This window comes from Aegilops tauschii, chromosome 1, assembly GCF_002575655.3.
Source record: "Aegilops tauschii subsp. strangulata cultivar AL8/78 chromosome 1, Aet v6.0, whole genome shotgun sequence".
NCBI lineage: Eukaryota > Viridiplantae > Streptophyta > Magnoliopsida > Poales > Poaceae > Aegilops > Aegilops tauschii.
This window is the reverse complement of record NC_053035.3, coordinates 496514501-496537275: the sequence shown is the minus strand read 5'-3', so window position 1 is coordinate 496537275 and position 22775 is coordinate 496514501. Positions and strand designations below refer to the sequence as shown.

Sequence of the window (22775 nt, the reverse complement as noted above, 5' to 3'; positions counted from 1 at the left end):
AGTCGTTCTTCTTCATTATTCATTGACCATCGAGACAAGATCAATTTTCTATGTTTGTTAGTTTAATGTTCAGTTCTTTGTTTCTCTGTTTGACAATCACCTTTTTTCAGTAATTATTACTATGCATTTACTGTTCATGCATGTAAAAAATGTAAATGTAGGTCTGGTGACTGCTAGATAGCTAAACTATCTTCTTTTCCTTAGGTTTTCTTAATATTGCAGCATTTTTCATTCTAGACGAAACAATATCAGGTTATCTTCATTCGATTTCTTCAAACCCTCCGGTGCTGCCCTTCTCTTTGCATTTTTTATCATACATACATTTTCCGATTAAATATGAATTGAACTATTGTATTAGACCTGATATTACAACAAATGGTCATTTTTGGCTTTGGATATTTTTGCGATATTTCTGTCGTTTACCACTTGACTTTAACTTCACTCCTTTATTTTCATAAACATTCTCAATTTTGTGTGTGCGTGTGTGTGTATTTTTTAACTGTTATTATTATTCATTTAAGAACTATATAACTTCAAAAAAAATGTGCATAGATGGCATGCACAGTGTGCAAAATCTCATGCGCAAACAAGGATGCAACCAGCGCATCATTTGGTGTTTTTCTAGTATAGGGATTCAAAACATCATCAGTGACAATCTATGGGAATCCTCATTTTTCCCATTTAGTTCCATGTTTTTTTAGTCCTCATCCATGTTTTCTTTCATCCCTTTTTATATTAATTTTTTGCCGCCAGATCATCCCATGTTATGAGAGGGATTTTCTGAACACCGCGCCGCCAACACTATGTGCTTTCAAGCAGTGGAGAGACGCACATATGTTGTCAAACTCAATAAAGGACCAGAAAAGAGAGCTTCAACTATCCCTTCGATTAAGTCCTGAGAGTGAATTCCCGTCTTGGGACAGAGAGTTTTGCTCATTATCGGATCGAAAGTTTTGTTGATATACACCAAGTCATTCAGTTTCGCATCGGCTTGGCAATATCTCCAGCAATAGCAGGATCCATCAAGAGATGTCATTGTTCTGGAGTTGCAGAGAGGGGGGGGGGGGGGGGGGGGGGGGGGTCATGCATGCAGCTTCACAGAGCTTCACAGCAGTACCAGATTCTTCATAGATAGGAAATCCGAGTTGTACATGAACTGAGATGCTGAGGTTTTTATCCTTCCAATTTTTTTTCATCCATTCTAGCACCCATGTGGAAGAATCGTTGGGAACTTGGGATCTACAGTGACATAAGAGTGTGGCATATAACTAATTGTTAAGTTCGGTATTCCAGTCATGGTGAAAATTGAGTACACTAGTCAACTGTAGAGCATCGAGAGTAATCAAGATAGGAGATAAACAACTGACCGTCTGCATTGTGGGCACATTCAAGCATTCAAGTTGGAAAACTCTGCCTTTGTTGCACAAAAGCTTTGCGTAATAAACCACCTGCTCATCGTCCAGAACCAAGCAGATTGAGATGTGCGATAACCATCATATGGACATTCTCTGAAGCAAGTAAGTTTCGCATTGTGTTGCAGCATGTTGAATTAAAGTACAAGGAGATCTCCCAGAATCAAACTTCGGCAGTTTCTGCTTGGGAAAGCAAGGCTTCAGTGCTAGCAGCAATTTCTGCTTCTTCCTCCTCGTGAATTGACTACAAACGAGGCAGCCACAACGGACTTAGAGGATTTTGTGGAAGCACTCGTTTGAGCATGATCTTCGGGGGAAAGCACTAGGGGCCTTTTATGCAACTATCTTGGGCTGCGCACTTGGCTGAGATGGAACAACATCATCTTGTTTCTCTTTCGACATCCACAAAGGAACTGAGAGACGGAATGAAAGCACGTATAGAGGGAGAATCAAGTGCTCCTGCATTCTCAAGTAGTACTTCATCCAGAGGGATTTCTTCTGGAGAACGAGGGCTTTTTCTTCTGGGGAATCACTAGCGACAGTTTCCTCATTTGGAGCACACTGCTCCGGTTGAGCAACTTCTCTTCAGGAGCCTTCTGCTCTGCATTTGTTTCAGGGGCACACTGCTCCAGAGGGTCATCCTTCGTGCCTACTACTCCCTCCGTTCCAAAATAGATTTTTTTTTGAGAAAAGGCCATAGCCCGACTTTATAAATAAAGCCACAAGGCAGAGTCACAAGCCCAAACACCAACATGGGGCGAAGCCACCAATAATTCACGCTAACAGAACTAGGGATCAGGAGCACGAAAGTATGAGGGGTACATGGCAACCTGCCAGACATGGCACGCAGGCCGGATAAAAGAAAAGATAGAGCCACCATCAGAGACGAAGAACCATCGACAGGCTAGATCAGACTGCAGAACCCTGCCCAGATAGAGAAGACGTCGAGGCCCGAATTTTAGAGATGAGCAGGTCCAGCACTCCCCAGTCGTCCTCCTTAGTCAATGATCTCCACTGCTGCAAGAAGATACAAGATTTGAAAAGAGAGTCAGCAGCCTTAGTAGGGAAAACGTGTTCGATCGTAAATTTATTCCTAATCGTCCACAACGACCAACAAATCGCACCCAGGCCAAGCCAGAAAACCCTCCTAGTCACCCCAACCAACGACTTGGCAAGGTTTCTCAGCTCAGGAAAGGAGGAGGGATTCCAAGTAACCTGGAGCCAGGATCGGACATAGCTCCAGACCAGCTTAGCCAGCACGCAATGAAAAAAGATATGATTCGTGTCTTCCAAGGCACCACATAGAGCACAAAACTCCGAGCCCGGCCCGTTACGCTTACGAATTTGGTCAGCCGCGGGGAGACGGCCTTTGAAGGCCTGCCAGAGGAAGATTTTAATCTTAGGAGGAACTCTGGACCGCCAAATGCAAGAGAAACTATTCGAAGGGGCACCTCCGATGATCCTAGAGTACAGAGATTTAACTGAAAACTGGCCAGAGGGAGAATGAGGCCAGACCACCGTATCCGGCGTCTCCGAGAGCAAGGGGAATAAGGCAGAGAGTCTTGCCAGTCTTCCAACTCTTTAGGAGACAGGGAACGACGAAAGCCAGGTCCCAATTATTAGCCGCCACCTCCGCGATGGAGATATTCGGGTTAGGGCAATACGAAAAAAGAACCGGAAAGCTAACAGCCAGAGGAGTGTCACCACACCACCAGTCACGCCAAAAACGAACCGAGGTGCCGTTACCAACATTAAACTTAACATGTTCCAGGAACAAAGGTCTGACTTTAATAAGGTCCTTCCAGAATTGGGATCCATGCCAGGGCCCAGCAAACATCGGGCTAGAGTGTGGAAAATATTTAGCTTTAAGGATTGAATACCATAAAGAGCCGGCCCCACTGGTCATGATTTTCCACCACCATTTGATTAAAAGACATTTGTTCATAACCAACGTGTTAATAATGCCTAACCCCCAAGGTTTTTAGGCCTGCACATGAGCTTCCATTTAACCAGCCTAAATTTCCGTTTGTTGTCAGCAGCATCCCAATAGAAAGCACCCCTGTGCTTGTCAAAACCGGCATGAATGCGAGCCGATAAGAGATAAAATCCCATTAGAAACATAGGAAGGGAGGAGAGGCAGGTGTTAATCAGAGCAACTTTGCCAGCATTAGTGTTATATCTGCCTCTCCAGGGAAGAACCCTGTTTCCCACCTTAGAAACAGCCGGAGCAAAATCCTTAGAATGTAACAAAATAGGAGAGATGGGGAGTCCCAGATATTTGAAAGGGAAGGAGCCCAGAGAACAGTTAAGCAGCATAGCCACTCTCAAGGCCTCCGCATCATCAACACCAGTGACCAGGACCTCACTCTTGGAGAAGTTAATTTTCAGGCCAGAGACGGCCTCAAAAAAGGATGAACTTGAGATGGGCAATGCAGGCATCGTTCAATTCAACCATAATAATGGTGTCATCAGCATATTGCAAGTGAGTGACACCATCAGGAATTAAATGAGAGACCACAGGCAGGATATGGCCATGCTGAGCCGCCCTAGATAGAATGCAAGAGAAGGCATCGGCAACAAAATTAAACAGGACAGGAGACGCAGGATCCCCTTGTCGCAGGCCCCTGCCATTAGCAAAAAAAATTACTAATGTGGCCATTCACAGAAACCGCAGTGTGGCCACCCGAGACCAACTGCATAATACGATGAACATACGCCCCGTCAAAGCCTTTCGCTAGAAGAACCTTACTGAGAAAAGGCCAACTGACCGAGTCATAGACTTTCTCAAAGTCTAGTTTTAAAATGACAGCCTTAGAATTACCAGCTCTCAAATCATGAATTATTTCATGAAGACAGAGTATGCCATCTAAAATGAAGCGCCCTTTGATGAAAGCTGACTGGTAAGGGCTGATAACTCTATGAACAACGGGGGACAGGCGGGTAGCAAAGCCCTTAGCAGGAAACTTAGCAAAGTTATTAATCAGCGCAATAGGCCTGAACTGGGAAATCAGTTCAGCACCTTTAACTTTAGGAATCAAGGAGATCACCGCGTAGTTGAGGCGAGATATATCAATAGTTCCTAGACAGAATCCCTGAATACCATTACAAACCAACTGCCTCAACTGAGGCCAAAACTTCCGAAAGAAGGGAATCGAAAAGCCATCCGGCCCGGAAGCAGCATTCTGGTTAGCAGAGTTAACCGCATCCGAGGTCTCCTTATCGGAGAGGGGCACCATCAACGCAGCATTTTCTTCGGCTGAGATTTTCATACTATGGTCCCACAAGGCAGGAGAAACGGAAAACCCCGAGGGAGGTTTGGCCCCTAATAACGATGAGAAGAACTCCACCACGTGAGAGAGGATCACAGATTGGTCCGAAGACCGCACTCCATTAATGATCAGGCTGTTAATACCACACCGTCTCCTCCTACCATTAGCGATGGCAAAGAAATAAGCCGTGGGAGAGTCCCCTTTTAGAGTCCAATTAAGCGTGCCCCGCTGGCTGATACGTCTCCAACGTATCTATAATTTTTTATTGTTCCATGCTACTATATATTCTGTTTTGGATGTTTAATGGGCTTATTTATACACTTTTATATTATTTTTTGGACTAACCTATTAACGGGAGGCCCAGCCCAAATTGCTGTTTTTTTGCCTATTTCAGAGTTTCGCAGAAAAAGAATATCAAACGGAGTCCAAACGGAATGAAACCTTCGGGAACATGATTTTTGGAACAAACGTGATCCAGAGGACTTGGAGTGGACGTCAAGTAACAGACGAGGAGGCCACGAGGTAGGGGGCGCGCCTACCCCCCCAGGCGCGCCCTCCACCCTCGTGGGCCCCTCGTGGCTCCACCGACCTACTTCTTCCTCCTATATATACCTACGTACCCCCAAACCATCAGAGGCATCCACGAAAACCTAATTCCACCGCCGCAACCTTCTGTACCCGTGAGATCCCATCTTGGGGCCTTTTCCGGCGTCCTGCCGGAGGGGGCATTGATCATGGAGGGCTTCTACATCAACACCATAGCCTCTCCGATGATGTGTGAGTAGTTTACCTCAGACCTTCGGGCCCATAGTTATTAGCTAGATGGCTTCTTCTCTCTCTTTGGATCTCAACACAAAGTTCTCCTCGATTCTCTTGGAGATCTATTCGATGTAATCTTCTTCTGCGGTGTGTTTGTCGGGACCGATGAATTGTGGGTTTATGATCAAGATTATCTATGAACAATATTTGAATCTCCTCTGAATTCTTTTATGTATGATTGGTTATCTTTGCAAGTCTCTTTGAATTATCAGTTTGGTTTGGCGTACTAGATTGAGCTTTCTTGCAATGGGTGAAGTGCTTAGCTTTGGGTTCAATCTTGCGGTGTCCTTTCCCAGTGACAGCAGGGGCAGCAAGGCACGTATTGTATTGTTGCCATCGAGGATAACAAGATGGGGTTTATATCATATTGCATGAGTTTATCCCTCTACATCATGTCATCTTGCTTAAAGCATTACTCTGTTCTTATGAACTTAATACTCTAGATGCATGCTGGATAGCGGTCGATGTGTGGAGTAATAGTAGTAGATGCAGAATCGTTTCGGTCTACTTGTCACGGACATGATGCCTATATACATGATCATACCTAGATATTCTCATAACTATGCCCAATTCTATCAATTGCTCGGCAGTAATTTGTTCACCCACCGTAATACTTATGCTCTTGAGAGAAGCCACTAGTGAAACCTATGGCCCCCGGGTCTATTTTCTATCATATTAATCTTCCAACACTTAGCTATTTCTATTGCCTTTTATTTTACTTTGCATCTCTCTTTATCATATAAATACCAAAAATATTATCTTATCATATCTATCAGATCTCACTCTCGTAAGTGACCGTGAAGGGATTGACAACCCCTTTATCGCGTTGGTTGCGAGGTTCTTATTTGTTTGTGTAGGTGCGTGGGACTCGAGCGTAGCCTCCTACTAGATTGATACCTTGGTTCTCAAAAACTGAGGGAAATACTTACGCTACTTTGCTGCATCACCCTTTCCTCTTCAAGGAAAAACCAACGCAGTGCTCAAGAGGTAGCAAGAAGGATTTCTGGCGCCGTTGCGGGGGAGTCTACGCAAAAGTCAACATACCAATTACCCATCACAAACCCTTATTCCTCGCATTACATTATTTGCCATTTGCCTCTCGTTTTCCTCTCCCCCACTTCACCCTTGCCGTTTTATTCGCCCTCTCTTTTCCGTTCGCCTCTTTCTCGCTCGCTTTTTGTTTGCTTGTGTGTTGGATTACTTGCTTGTCACGATGGCTCAAGATAATACTAAATTGTGTGACTTTACCAATACCAACAACAATGATTTTCTTAGCACTCCGATTGCTCCTCTTACCGATACTGAATCTTGTGAAATTAATGCTGCTTTGTTCAATCTTGTCATGAAAGATCAATTCGCCGGCCTTCCTAGTGAAGATGCCGCCACCCATCTAAGTAGCTTCGTTGATTTGTGTGATATGCAAAAGAAGAAAGATCTGGACAATGATATTGTTAAATTGAAGCTATTTCTTTTTTCTCTTAGAGATCGTGCTAAAGCTTGGTTTTCGTCTTTGCCTAAAAATAGTATTGATTCTTGGAATAAGTGCAAAGATGCTTTTATCTCTAAGTATTTTCCTCCCGCTAAGATCATCCCTCTTAGAAACGATATTATGAATTTTAAGCAACTTGATCATGAACATGTTGCACAAGCTTGGGATAGAATGAAATTAATGATACGTAACTGTCCTACTCATGGTTTGAATTTGTGGATGATTATACAAATTTTTTATGCCGGATTGAATTTTGCTTCTAGAAATCTTTTAGATTCGGCCGCGGGAGGCACTTTTATGGAAATCACTTTAGGAGAAGGTACTAAACTCCTAGATAATATTATGGTTAATTATTCTCAATGGCACACCGAAAGATCTACTAATAAAAAAGTGCATGCGATAGAAGAAATTAATGTTTTGAGTGCAAAGATGGATGAACTTATGAAATTATTTGCTAATAACAGTGTTTATTCTGATCCTAATGATATGCCTTTGTCTACTTTGATTGAGAATAATAATGAATCTATGGATGTGAATTTTGTTGGTAGGAATAATTTTGGTAACAACGCGTATAGTGGAAACTTTAATCCTAGGCCGTATCCTAGTAATTCCTCTAATAATTATGGTAATTCCTACAACAATTCTTATGGAAAATTTAATAAGATGCCTTCTGAATTTGAGACTAGTGTTAAGGAGTTTATGAATTCGCAAAAGAATTTCAATGCTTTGCTTGAAGAAAAATTGCTTAAAGTTGATGAATTAGCTAGGAACGTTGAGAGAATTTCTCTTGATGTTGATTCTTTGAAACTTAGATCTATTTCTCCTAAGCATGATATCAATGAGTCTCTCAAAGCCATGAGAATTTCCATTGATGCGTGCAAAGAAAGAACCGCTAGGATGCGTGCTAAGAAAGATTGTTTTGTGAAAGCGTGTTCTTCTAGTTTCTATGAAAATAAAGATGAAGATCTAAAAGTTATTGATGTGTCCCCTATTAAATCTTTGTTTTTCAATATGAATCTTGATAATGATGGGACTTGAGATGAGTCAACTTTAGTTAGAAGGCGTCCCAAAAATTCGGAGTTTTTAGATCTTGATGCAAAAATGGTAAAAGTGGGATTGAAGAGGTCAAAACTTTAGATATCAATGAACCCACTATCTTGGATTTCAAGGAATTTAATTATGATAATTTCTCTTTGATAGATTGTATTTCCTTGTTGCAATCCGTGCTAAATTCTCCACATGCTTATAGTCAAAATAAAGCTTTTACTAAACATATCGTTGATGCTTTGATGCAATCTTATGAAGAAAAGCTTGAGTTGGAAGTTTCTATCCCTAGAAAACATTATGATGAGTGGGAACCTACTATTAAAATTAAAATTAAAGATCATGAATGCTATGCTTTGTGTGATTTGGGTGCTAGTGTTTCCACGATTCCAAAAACTTTGTGTGATTTGTTAGGTTTCCGCGAATTCGATGATTGCTCTTTAAACTTACACCTTGTGATTCCACTATCAAGAAAACTATGGGAAGAATTAATGATGTTCTTATTGTTGCAAATAGGAATTATGTGCCCGTAGATTTTATTGTTCTTGATATATTGCAATCCTTCATGTCCTATTATTCTTGGTAGACCTTTCCTTAAAACGATTGGTGCAATCATTGATATGAAGGAAGGAAATATTAGATTCCAATTTCCGTTAAGGAAAGGCATGGAACACTTCCCTAGAAAGAAAATTAAATTGACATATGAATCTATTATGAGAGCCACTTATGGATTGCCTACCAAAGATGGCAACACCTAGATCTATCCGTGTTTTTATGCCTACCTAGGGGCGTTAAACGATAGCGCTTGTTGGGAGGCAACCCAATTTTATTTTCAGTTTTTTTTTGCTTTTTGCTTCTGTTTAGGAATAAATCTTTGATCTAGCCTCTGGCTAGATTTGTTTTTATGTTTTAATTAGTGTTTGTGCCAAGTTAAACCTATAGGATCTTCTTGGATGATAGTTATTTGATCTTGCTGAAAATTCCAGAAACTTTCTGTTCACGAAAACGATTGTTAAAAATTACCAGAACGTGATATAATACTGATTCCAATTGCAGAAGATCAATAAACAAATTATTTAGGTCGTCCTATTTTGGCAGAATTTTTAGAGTTCCAGAAGTTTGTGTTAGTTACAGATTACTACAGACTGTTCTGTTTTTCACAGATTCTGTTTTTCATGTGTTGTTTGCTTATTTTGATGAATCTATGGCTAGTAAAATAGTTTATAAACCATAGAGAAGTTGGAATACAGTAGGTTTAACACCAATATAAATAAAGAATGAGTTCAATACAGTACCTTGAAGTGGTGTTTTCTTTTCTTTCGCTAACGGAGCTCACGAGATTTTCTGCTAAGTTTTGTGTTGTGAAGTTTTCAAGTTTTGGGTAAAGATTTGATGGAGTATGGAACAAGGAGTGGCAAGAGCCTAAGCTTGGGGATGCCCATGGAACCCCAAGGTAATCCAAAGACACCAAAAAGCCAAATCTTGGGGATGCCCCGGAAGGCATCCCCTCTTTCGTCCTCATCCATCGATAAATTTACTTGGAGCTATATTTTTATTCACCACATGATATGTGTTTTGCTTGGAGCGTCTTGTATGATTTGAGTATTTATTTGTTAGTTTGCCACAATCATCCTTGCTGTACACACCTTTTGAGAGAGACACACATGATTCGGAATTTGTTAGAATACTCTATGTGCTTCACTTATATCCTTTGAGCTATATAGTTTTGCTCTAGTGCTTTACTTATATCTTTTAGAGCACGGCGGTGGTTATATTTTATAGAAATTATTGAACTCTCATGCTTCACTTATATTATTTTGAGAGTCTTAAACAGCATGGTAATTTTCTTTAATCATGAAATTAATCTTCCATATTGAGTTCATTAAATATCATGAGAAGTTAGATACTTGATAAGTGTTTTGAGATATAAAGGTGGTAATATTAGAGTGTGCTAGTTGAGTAATTGTGAAATTGAGAAATACTTGTGTTAAAGTTGGCAAGTCCCGTAGCATGCACATATGGTAAAAGTTGTGTAACAATTTTGACACATAGGTGTTCTTTTATTGCTTTCCTTATGAGTGGCGGTTGGGGACGAGCGATGGTATTTTCCTACCAATCTATCCATCTAGGGGCATGCATAGTAGTACTTTGCTTCGAGGGCTAATAAACTTTTGCAATAAGTATATGAGTTCTTTATGACTAATGTGAGTCCATGGATTATACACACTCTCAACCTTCCACAATTTTCTAGCCTCTAGGGTACCGCACATTGCCCTTTCTCACATTGAGAGTTGGTGCAAACTTCGCCGGTGCATCCAAACCCCGTGATATGATACGCTCTATCACACATAAGCCTCCTTATATCTTCCTCAAAACAGCCATCATACCTACCTATTATGGCATTTCCATAGCCATTCCGAGATATATTGCCATGCAACTTTCCACCGTTCCTTTTATCATGACACGTTTCATCATTGTCATATTGCTTTGCATGATCATGTAGTTGACATCGTATTTTGTGGCAAAGCCACTATTCATAATTTTTTCATACATGTCACTCTTGATTCATCGCATATCCCGGTACACCGCCGGAGGCATTCACATAGAGTCATATCTTGTTCTAAGTATTGAGTTGTAATTGTTGAGTTGTAAGTAATAAAAGTGTGATGATCATCATTATTAGAGCATCGGCCCATGTGAGGAAAGGATGATGGAGACTATGATTCCCCCACAAGTCGGGATGAGATTCTGGACTAAATATAAATATAAATATATATATATATATATATATATATATATATATATATATATATATATATATATATATATATATATATATATATATATATATATATATAGGCCAAAAAAAAGAGAAGGCCCAAGAAAAAAAAGAGAGAAAAAGAGAGAAGGGACAATGTTACTATCCTTTTCCACACTTGTGCTTAAAAGTAGCACCATGATTTTCATGATAGAGAGGCTCCTATGTTGTCACAGTCATATACTAGTGGGAATTTTTCATTATAGAACTTAGTTTGTTATAGCGGCTCTATTCATTCGGTTACACAAGATAGAAAAAAAGACCAGCAACTATTGGTTCAGAACAAATCTACGCCCAGTTTTTTAGAGGTAAAAAAATCATACATTCGAAAAAGGTTCGTATTTTTCTCAAAAAAAAAATTCATGAATTTGAGAAAAATGTCCGTGAAACCAATTTGCAAAAAATGTTCACAATTTTTCAAAATATTCGTGAATATCCAATATGGTTCACAAATTCAAATATTGTCCGTGAAACACGTCGAATTTGTGAAACATTTCACGAGTTTGAAAAAACCCATGAAATTGAGAAAATATCATGGAAGCAAAAAAATTGAAATTCTTTATTTGGGAAAAAAAATCCCGAAATAAAAAAAAGCATTCATTTGATTAATTTTCGCTAAAAAGGAACACCGAAAAACGAAATATAGCAATATTCCTTTATTTGGAACATACATTTTTTTTATCTATTGGAAAAGGTTTGTGAATTAACAAAAAAAAAACTAAGAATACGGGAAAAATTCGCAAAATTAATAAAAATCCTAAATTTGGAAAAAGTTCAGGCATGTTAAAAAAAGATCATGAAAAACAAAAAAATAAAAAATAATTTTTTTAACAAAAACAACAAAAATAAAACGAAAAATAAACATAAGGAACAAAAAACCAAAAGAGAAAACTAGGACAAAAAATAGTTGGCAGCTTCTAGAAGCTTAACAAAACAGGCTGGAAGCTTTTATAAGTGTCACGACACCGGATGGTGGATGTTTTATGTAAATCTAAAACGTAACCGTGGGTGTGCGCTATGTACCGATATGCCTATAAGTTACACCTTAAGCGTTAAATACGAATCAGCTCCGTTGTGTGAGGTAAGTTCGGCAAGTTGAGTTCAGTAATTAGCATGCCCATGTAGCTACCTTTCCACAGGTTTTGGGAAGAATCTTCAATTTTCTGGCCCTTTTTTTCTTTTCTTTGTTTGTCTTTTTTACATGCCTTTTGTCTTTTGCCTTTTGTGATATTGATTTTACTTATTTATTTTCTTTATTTCGGAAATATTATAATTTAAAATTATATAGCATTTTTAAATTTATGTTCCTTTTTGAAGTTTGTGAATATTCTTCCAACTTCATCGAATATTTTAAATTTATTAATATTGTGCCAAATTTCTGAATATTTTTCAATATTTTTTGAAATTTATGTACATTTCTTAAACTCAATATTTTTTGAATGCGTTAATACTTTTTGAATTTTCTTAAATTTTTAAATTTCATGAATATTTTTAAAATTCACGAATATTTACTTATATATGTGAATATTTTTCGATTTCACCAACTTTTCAAAACCAAAACTCTTAGTGATAACTAAAGACAGTTGGAAATTAGCACATGTGTTTATTTTTTGCTCTCACAAAGAGAATAGGGTAAAGCCTTCTTCTATTGATTTGCACCGGTGAGCCTATGGATTTGGCCCCCATCTGCATGCCGCTCCGACGTTTAGTGGCTGGGAAGAGAACCCTGGTGCCTCAGCTCCAGCTAATAGATAGATTGAGGTTTTAGTCCTTGATGGGGAGACTCTCGGGGTGATGATGGCGCTCCATCTTCGAGTCGGTTTTCCGCCTCATCAAGTATGTCCATCAGAATGGATTAGATGGAGATCTTACGTATATACCTTTGGTAGACGTACAATACTAGGCCTTCTGCCGGCTCTTCGGGGAGGCGAAGTTAGAGTTTCACTTTGAGTATTTGCGATGACGAGATTTGTAGTCAAGTTTTTCGAATTGATTGAAGGAGTCAATGACGACGACCGCGTCTACGAGACACTGGTCCTTTGAGGCACGTTCACTAAAACTTTCAGGCTATCATCAACTCCTATGTCGGAGCGGTGACAGTGACGTGTTTATGTCGGCAACAATTGTTGTTTGGTGGTCTAGAGACCAACATATAATTTGTATTATGTTTGGGATGTTGTGTACTTTATATAAAATTGTATAAATAAATTGGATTCATTTTAAACAAACTTTTTAAAAAACAAACAAACAAAACGATTGCCGTTCTTTTTGTTTGCGTGAGCCAGCACCAGAGCTGCCATCGAATTTAATAGCCGGTGCCCTATCGTTTCGCACGGTAATCGTCGGTTGCATGACGTACTCCATCCGTTTTCTTTTTAGTTTGCATATAAAATTTAGTCAAAGACAAACTTTGTAAAGTTTTACTAGCTTTATAGAAAAATACATCAACACTCACACTATGAAATCAATATTATTAGATGCATGATGAAGTTAATTTTCATAACATATAAGTTTAGGATTGTAGATGTTGATATTCTTTTATGTAAAGTTAGTCAAAATTTATAAAATTTGACTTTAGCCAAATCTTATATGCAAACTGAAAGAAACGCAGGGAGTATATTACCTCTTCAAGTTCCCGCCAAAGAAAAAGCATACCTCTTCTTGCAGGTTGCAGCTGGGCCTTGGCCCCTCAAAAAAGAAAAAAAAACTGGGCCTTGGGGACGACACGTCACGACTAGTTTTCCCTCACCTAAAAGAAAAAGGCTAGTTTTGTCCTCGTTCATTGCGTTTCCATATATCTACATCTACATGCATGGAAAGTTTCTAGAAAAACAAAACATGCATGGAAAGAAAATATTATCGCCTCGTTTCCGCGCAGGCTACGAAACCTTAGTTTCCGGATGCGAAGAACGTCGAGCACCCCACGTATAACCTAACCTAACCGACCCGACCCGACCCGCTATATAATGTAGGGCGCGCTGCCTTCGTCCAACACCGACACAACAACATCGTATCGTACGTACTCCGTCCGTCGTGCACCAGATGCGACCCAAACCTTCCTCTGCCGCGCGCATGGCGGACGCGGACGCCGACGCCGACGTCTGCGCCATCTGCCTCGGCGGCATGGTCCGCGGCCAGGCCGGCTTCACGGCCGAGTGCTCCCACGCCTTCCACCTCCGCTGCATCTCCGCCAGCGTCGCGCACGGCAACCACGACTGCCCGCTCTGCAAGGCGCCCTGGACCGTCCTCCCCGCCGTCAACGCCCCACCGCCGCCGTCGTCGTCGTCTTCCCGGCAGGTGCGACGCACGTACCAGGACGACGAGCCGACCGTCCCCGCACAGGCCGCGGCGGCAAATAATGGCGGATCAGGAGCCGGGGTGGTCCTCAGGACGCACTGCGAGTTCCCGGCCCTGGCCAGGGGCGCGGCCCGCGAGCACTTCGCCGTGCTCGTGCACGCCAAGGCGCCGTCCTCCGAGGCGGCGCGCGCGTCGCTCGACCTCGTGACCGTGCTCGACGTCAGCGGCAGCATGGCCGGCAGCAAGCTGGCTCTGCTCAAGAAGGCCATGGGGTTCGTCATCGACAACCTCGGCCCGGCCGACCGCCTCTCCGTCGTGTCCTTCTCCAACAACGCCAGCCGCCTGATCCGCCTCTCGCGCATGTCCGACACGGGGAAAGCCGCGGCGAAGCAGGCCGTGGGGTCCCTCGTCGCGAACGGCGCCACGAACATCGGCGAGGGCCTCCGCGTGGCTGCCGACGTGCTTGACTGCCGCCGGCACGTGAACGCCGTCGCCAGTATCATGCTTCTCTCCGATGGGCAGGACACGTACACCGCGGCTGGCGGAGACGCCGCCGACTACATCACCCTGGTGCCATCTTCTCTCAGGGGGTACAACGGCGCGGGAGTCCGGCCTCCGGCGGTTCACACGTTCGGTTTCGGCACGGACCACGACGCGGCGGCCATGCACACCATCGCGGAGGCCACGGGTGGCACGTTTTCCTTCATCCAGAACCAGGCGATCGTCCAGGACGCGTTCGCGCAGTGCATCGGTGGGCTCCTCACGGTCGTCGTGCAGGAGGCGCGTCTCGCGGTGACATGCTTGCATCCGGGCGTGCGCGTCCGCGAGGTCAAGTCCGGCCGCTACGACAGCCACGTGGACGACGATGGCCGTGCTTCCTCGGTGGACGTCGGCGAGCTCTACGCCGACGAGGAGAGGCGCTTCTTGATACTCATGGACGTGCCAACGGCCGAAGACGCTGAAGAAGTCACCGGCCTGGTCAAGGTGAGCTGCACATACCAGGATGCGGCGACAGGGCAGGCGGCCACCGTCGACGGAGACGACGCGGTGGTCCAGAGGCCCGTCGAGGTGACCGGGGTGGAGCCGTCCATGGAGGTGGAGCGCGAGCGCCTCCGGGTGGCGGCAACCGAAGACATGGCGGCGGCACGCGAGGCGGCTGATCGCGGAGAACATGCCGAGGGCGGACGGATACTGCGGAGACGAGTGGCGGCTATGAAGTGCTCGGCGCGCGCTCACAAAGACCTTGACTGCGAGGAGCTGGAGGACGAAATGCACGACTACATCGGTCTCGTGGAAGACAGGCAGCAGTACCAGAAGTTTGGGCACGCGCGCATCCTGTCGGGCATGAGCTCGCACCGGAAGCAGCGCGCCGCCACGGTGGGGAAGGCGCCTGGCAGTGGTGGCCGTGGCTGTTGCCGTGGCGGCCGCGTGCAGCGGGCGGCTTACGCGACTCCGGCAATGAAGAAGATGGTGGACAAGTCACGCGAGCAGCGGCAGACCGCAGCGGCGCCGGCGCCACAGCCGAAGAGGAAGCACGGCAGAGGGCAGCAGCCAGACAGCAAGAGCGGCACAGGGAAACGTCACAAAAAGCATTAATTAAAGTTGCCGCTGCTATATGAAAATTAGTGAATCATCTTGGTTACTACTACTACTACTACTACTATTTAGATATATTTTGTACTAGCAGGTTACCTTATATCCTGAGGAGTTAATTCATATTAGTGATATGCCTTTTTTTTTTTGCGAACAATATTTGTGGTATGCAACAGTTTTAAGAATTGTCAGTTTTTTGTAGTATTGCAAAAAAAATATGGGTCTGTCTAAGACACAGTTATGTCACATCTAACCTGATGTCCATTATGTTTGTGGTCTATTTTTTTTATCATAACTTTTTTTTTGTTCTTTGTTGCTGCGTTATTTGTGGGAGTTTAGATGTGACATCCTTAGAAAACATCTAGATGTGAATTAGACAAACTGAAAAAAAATATAATACGTTTGAGGCACATGGTGAAACCAATTGCATATATATATTTTTTGATTCTATATATGCTTACATGCAGCTGAATGTTCTTGTCCTTGCGTACCGAGTAAATAAGAAGCTAAACATCTTAGAAAGTCCAGCCTATCATTGTACTCCCTCCGTTCCAAATTAGTTGACTTGAATTTGTCTAAATATGAATATATCTATACTTGTTTAGTGTCTAGATACATCCGTATCTAGATAAATATGGGTCAAGTAATTTGGAACGAAGTACATGAGAACGTATCTGGTGAAACGACTGAATTGGTGCACCAGATGCACCAGCTATGTATGGGCCGCTGGATTCGAAAGAAAGGGACATGATTCAGTGCGATGATGGGCCTGATGGTACATTTGCAGACCAGTCCTTGCAGCTCAGCTAAATCCAACGAATTGGCCTCCCCGTACTCAGATCGTCTTCCTCCCCTTTGCCAGATTCTGTACCAGTACATCCTCCTGGAGCTAGGGTTAAGGTCCAGCGAGCTCAAAGATGGATCTCAGGCCGTCTCTCCCTCTTCTGTACCACTCAGGCGAATTAGGGTTATTAAATTTCGACGATCTCTCTCAACAATCCGCCGCCGCCGCCGTCAGCACTATCCATCGACAGCTGCTCAAGGATGTAGGTATGTTCGCTTCTTCCTCTATCCATCTTGTTCCAGTTGACTAAAGGGCATGTTTTTGTTGATTAAGAATTGGAATAGTGTGCTGTGAGCACCAAATTTAGGTATGAACTGTGACTATTTCTACAATCTGCATGCCAATTAGAAGGGATGTACTCCCTGTTTTCATCCTTTATTGATAAACAATATTAAAGAGAACGTGTACTTACAGAGTCTAACTGAATTTCGTGAAAGCATTACGAGTTCATCTTATTGATTTTGTTATCTAGTTCGTCCTTTACTCATCATCAATTTATCTTTTTATAGTTACAAAAACATTTTTAGCTAACTACTGCTGAGCCAAATCAAATATGTATCACCAATGGTGCATCGCTACTTCTCTAGTAGTGATTGTCCTTTGTATTCTAAAAATGTGATACTTTGGAATCCAATGTTATTTCCACACATAGATGCCTATGATTGTAGGTTAGGGTGTCACTACTAAGTTTAGCTTGGCTCCCCTGATGCCACCATTATTTTGTTTGAAGGTCATTATGGAGTCTCATTGCCTGGAGCCGGTAAATCTGTTGAAGAGGCTGAGCTATGACTGGGTAATCTTCAGAGGAGTCATCTTCATAGGTCTCCAAGATGGCATTGATGAAACTGATAATTTCACCTCTAGTACTAGTCTAGATCGTGTATGGTTGTCTCAGGCAGTCAGGCTTCAGTTTTTGTAGCACCATGTAATCATCAAGAATGTACATTTGCTAGAAAATCTTGTATGCAGGTTTTCTGTAGTTTACATGAGTGGTTGTTGTATAATATGCAGATGCTTGTGTTGTTCCGATGTGAAAAACGTGATGTTCTTGCATAGAAGCATCTAAAGAAAATGTATTCAGATATCCTTTTGTTGTTACCGGTACTGATTTAGCAGGGCAGCAATAAAAGTTAATTGATATGATAAACAAGAATACAGTATGAAGTCCCAGGTTGTGCGTATCTTTCCACTAGATATGTCCATCAAAATTTTCCAGAGATAATGGATGTCAGCTGCACAAATCTTGTGATGTATATCACATCTTCTATATATCCACAGGAAAAGATGTAACTGGGTTACAAGAAATAAAAGAAACACCATGTATACAGGCTGACATAATCCTACCGTGGAAATTTAGTAGTTTCTCTTCTTATTTTTCTAACCATAATTTTCACATGTTCATGATCTAATTGTTTCTAAGATGAGACATGACTTCATATACAATCTAAAGAAGCAGTACAGATTTCCATACATCTTAAACATTACATACTCTATTGCATTCTCTATTTTCAGATTTCCCGAACTTCAGGCAAGGGTCATGTCAGAAATTTCATCACTTCACTGCTGCAAAAATGCCTAAAAATATCTATTACAGATGAACATGTTCTCACTTATCAAAATTCAGATGATGATGCTAAAGTACAGAGCAACAAAAAACAGAGGAAAATAAATGAACGGTGCTCAGTACACATAGTAATAAGGTTGCACTAATTCGGAAAGTGTTCACATGAGCACGACATATAGCAAGCTGGCTACAACTGACAATAACACAGAAAGAAAAACCAAATCTTCAAACCTACATTAAGCTAGGCTTAGCAATTCCTTGCTAGGTCATACAATCTTTTCTTCCTGGTTAAACACGGATAATGAGACAACATGGTTTACTGTTAGCGACTTCCTGAAGCTAACAGTGACCACATCCAGGTTACAGACATAGAACATATGCATGCTTAAGTGACACATTTGCAAATGTGAGCTCCTGGAAACACCAAAAGTCGAAAACCTCTTCGCCTATGAATATCACTGCAATTTCCAGCAAGAATGTAGCCAGCTGTATGACTTCACATAATTATTCCAACATCAAATTAGTGAAACCACTGCCCCTACTTATCTGGAACCTTTTGGATGCTATTTGCCCTGTAAAGAATAAGAACACCACATTAGCAAAATTGTAGAAAGGACGTCGACATTTTTTCAAGGTTGCTTACTTTACCTCTTCTTCTTTTGGTTCACTGTTTGCTCTGAACCCCTTTTCAATCTCATATTCCCAAATGCCATTGGCTTCAAACACATGGGAAACTGAATGGCCTGGAAGAAGCAAATATGACTGTACATGGATAACAGAACAACCAAATTCGATGCTCATACCTTGGATCCTGAGCTATAAAGGACGATGGCTAGGTCCTATTCAACTGCACAGCTGCACAAACCTTACTTTAGAGTTTGCATAAATATGGTTTTTCTATACTACAAAATACATATTAAGGTTCAGAACGCTAGTTATTCAACTTTGCATAGGCTATTTTGCAGTACAATATCTGCAGTCGTATATCTCATACAGAAATCTGGTGCTCATACTACTTATTCAAGTACGCAATGATACTAGTTTGGAATAAATTGGGGAAATCCCAAATGGGAAGAACCCAATATGACCATGATAAATGGATAATGAGATAAGAGAACATATCCTAAAATCCTCGAGGCGCAGAAGATAGCCGGCTCCTTTGGGAAGTTCCTCTTCACCCCAGGAGCTACAGCACAACACCTCTACATTTACGTGCTCGCCGGCGGCAATGACGTCTTCGTCGGGCGCGACTCAGAGGAGAGGAGGGGAGCTCGTGCTTCAACGGCGCCGGAACTAGGTACAAGATAGAAGGGGGATAAGGTCAAGGAGAGGGGGCGAGAGAGGCGACGGAGCAGACTTCCCGAACCCTAGCACGCAGCTGGACGGCCTGGTACAGAGTATGGCAAGGGGAGGAAGATGATGTGGGTACAGAGAGGTCAGATCGCTGGATTTAGCTGTATTGCAAGGACTATTTTGCAAATGTACCGACAGCCCATCATCACATTGAATCATGTCCCTTTCTTTCAAATCCAACGGCCCATACATAGCTGGTGCATCTGGTGCACCAGTTTAGTCGTTTCACCAGATACGTTCTCGGGAGTACATACCTACAGTTGGAGAGTGGCTGTGTGCCTATGTGTACCTTGGTTCTCCTTGTTTAGTTCAAACTTTTTAACGTCGTCGGAAAAAAAAAATACACTTATGCATATGCATGGACTTACATGGACCATATACTTCTATCAAGTATGTAATTTCTTTAAAGTGGCAAAACTAACCTCCATCCAAATAACATTCGCCCATGTCACATGGGTCCAAAATACCCATGCATGCTGCCAGATGCCATCACATATGGCTGCATCTAAGGGAGGACAATAAAGTGCTCGCCTAGCTAGGGAGAGTCATTTCCGGGGCCAAATTTCTAGGGGATGACGATATTCAGATTTACCATAGTAGGGCCAAGAAATAAATAAGGAATTTTTCAGAACTAGTTGTACATGCACCACATATTTTGTCTCCCAATTTTAAATGGAGTGAGGCATGATATCATTTGTAACAAGTGAGACATGATATCATTTGTCAAGTTCTTTGAAAATCAAGTGATTCACACTTTTGGTATGGCGTGATGAAGACCAACGAATTTTTTTTTTCAATTTGGCTCTTTCTCGGTTACGGATGGTTCTCAGATTCGATTAAGGGAAGATACCTGGCTGGGTGTCACCCCACTTATGGTGCAATACCATAGCTTACATGATCGTCACACATAATCAATCACGATCAAACAAGTTTTGGGACAAGAAAACCCATATATTTCATTCCATGGGGACCTTTTAGGGCCTTGCCTGTCAGCATGAAATGAATCACTCAATTGTCTGGAGGTCATTCAGCTATCAAGCGAACCAAACAAGTTTCAGTGGAATTTGCATCAGAACGGCTAGTTTTCAGTCAAGTCCTTCTATGATGCATTGGCTCATAGTGATGTTCCAATTGATAACAAAAAATTGCGGAAGTTCAAAATTCCTCTAAGAGTGAAGATATTCCTTTGGATTCTAAACAGAGGGGTCATCTTAGCTAGAGATAACCTGGCACAACGTAATTGACAAGGTAGCTGATATAGACCGAACCTCATGGTGAGATCCGATCTGTTGTTGCGGCCCGATCTTTCACGACACTCCACCTTTAGTAGCAGTAACCTCTTGCCCGCGCACGCGATGTACACGAAGTAGAGGGTTTGAACCTTGCGGCCCAGCACGAGAAAACCAATCTCGACGAAGGTACTCACGCGCAAAACAATTTCCACGAAGAGAAATCGCAACACAAAGGTTTTCTAAAGATCCTTCCAAAACTTGATACGGGTGTCTACCCTGAAAAACACATCGTGTCTATTTCATAAAAAAATAACCTGCCTTTATATGATTGCATCCTCTACTACTTATAGCTGACCCGGCTAATCAACTTGACCCTCACGTAGAAGTAATCTATCCCTACATGCAACGCACAAGTCAAAAGGAAACTAAGACTATAATCTATTCTGGACTCTACTATATTTAATTAGTTGCCTTTTACATCTCGGCAACAAACACCATGTATTTATCTTCAGTGTAGTTGGACCCCATCCCCCCCATCCCAAGTCCTTGAGAGATAGATGACCACGTACATCTCCTTCCCGTACATGTTTCTTGCATGGTAAAAATAGGAACACAAATCCTTCTTTAAACCTTCCTTTAACTCCTTTTATATCTCCAAGTAAATAGCCATAATTCTTGGTTGCATGCACCGAATGATTTTTGCCTCCTACAATTGGAACAGAATAGCATTCTAGGCTGGCTTCCATCTCATGTTTTTCTCTCTTTATTTCTTGCATCATTGTATGCATGTCAAGTCCTGAAGTAAATCTCATCTTGTCCTGAGCCTGGACATGTTTCTCCTTTTGGCCTATATTAATTATGTGTGATGCATCAACGTGCATGCAAGTATTAACTAGTGTATCCTCATCTTCACTACTTGGCCGGAGATACTCCGGTGTAGATGCTTCGTATTTTCGGACAACATCGGCTTCAGATGAAACGTCGACAACCTCAGTGTTTTTATTACAGCGGGTCGTATCAGTAGCAAGGGATGTGTCTTTTGTCAACATGACAAGTCTATTGAACACTTATTTTTTGAGTGTAAGTTTGCTCGTGCAGTGTGGGCCATTGTACAAGTAGCTTCAAATATATATCCCCATGTAGTGCACGTAACATGTTTGGCAATTGGTTACGGGGTATTGATAGACAATTTTCTGCACATATGCTTGTGTGGGGCGGCTGCCTTATGCTGGGCGCTGTGGCTTATCAGTAATGATGTGATTCTTAAGGTTATCCATGCATGTATGTGATGGCTCCGTACTTGGTCTATCCTGCAGTGGCTGGAGGACAAGGACCTTTTTATGATGGCATCTACATGGCTGGAGCATACGGCCAGGGAGGTTTTCTCCCTCCATACACGGTGGTGTAATCTTTGGATAGGATCTAACCCACCATAGGTTGCATTGATCTATTAGCTGTAATAAGATGTTTATTTTTGGCTACATTGGACTTGTTGGATGTGTGCATCATGCTATGTAAAGGCCGGACATTTTTTGGATGCGGTTGTATTACCTTGATATATCAATTCAATGAAATGTCCTTTATCAAAAAACATATTTTCTCCCCCCTTTTCTCTTCTCGAGTTTTTGAAAAATGAAATAATTCACCGATGTAGGTTATCCTATACCTTGTTCATCTATATAGACTTATGAAACATATATGACTTTTTTAGTAAACACACAATTTATTTTAAATAAACATAGTTCAATTAGTACAAATATACATGGCGACCATCAGACAAACATGACGGAGACAAATGTCCCAGAGACTATGCATAAAGATTAATATGGAGCCCGATGCCAAATTAGTTGTCGATCACCAACGTCGCTTGAATCCTAAAATGAAGGATGTGATAAGAACAGAAATGTTAAAGCTTCTGGAGGTGGGTATAATTTATCCTATAGCTAATAGTAGATGGGTAAGCCCTTTTCATTGCGCTACTGCAGGAAGGTCCTAAGACGACACATGTATAGGAGACCAATCGACCAAACTGTGTGCGATG

At 42.0% G+C, this 22775-nt stretch overlaps 1 protein-coding gene and 2 long non-coding RNA genes across 3 annotated transcripts; 2 read left to right on the top strand and 1 right to left on the bottom strand.

Moving 5' to 3' along the window:
- The first annotated feature begins 13923 nt into the window (after positions 1-13923).
- Positions 13924-15744, top strand: LOC109762124 (probable E3 ubiquitin-protein ligase WAVH2). Its single transcript, XM_020320945.1, has one exon. The coding sequence runs from the start codon at positions 13924-13926 to the stop codon at positions 15742-15744; it is 1821 nt and encodes a 606-aa protein (XP_020176534.1).
- A 108-nt stretch (positions 15745-15852) lies between these two features.
- LOC120969640 (uncharacterized) lies at positions 15853-17683 on the top strand. The gene is made up of 2 exons (XR_005763964.3): positions 15853-16791; positions 17316-17683. It is a non-coding gene; the product is annotated as an uncharacterized lncRNA (long non-coding RNA).
- A 592-nt stretch (positions 17684-18275) lies between these two features.
- LOC120969638 (uncharacterized) lies at positions 18276-19838 on the bottom strand. Its single transcript, XR_005763962.1, has 2 exons — positions 18798-19838; positions 18276-18721 (listed from the first exon to the last, which is right to left on the bottom strand). It is a non-coding gene; the product is annotated as an uncharacterized lncRNA (long non-coding RNA).
- Positions 19839-22775: the final 2937 nt, after the last annotated feature.

What these genes read in the sequence shown, in the direction of transcription:
- LOC109762124 (XM_020320945.1), top strand. Translation starts at nt 13,924, where the DNA reads ATGGCGGACGCGGACGCCGACGCCGACGTCTGCGCCATCTGCCTCGGC.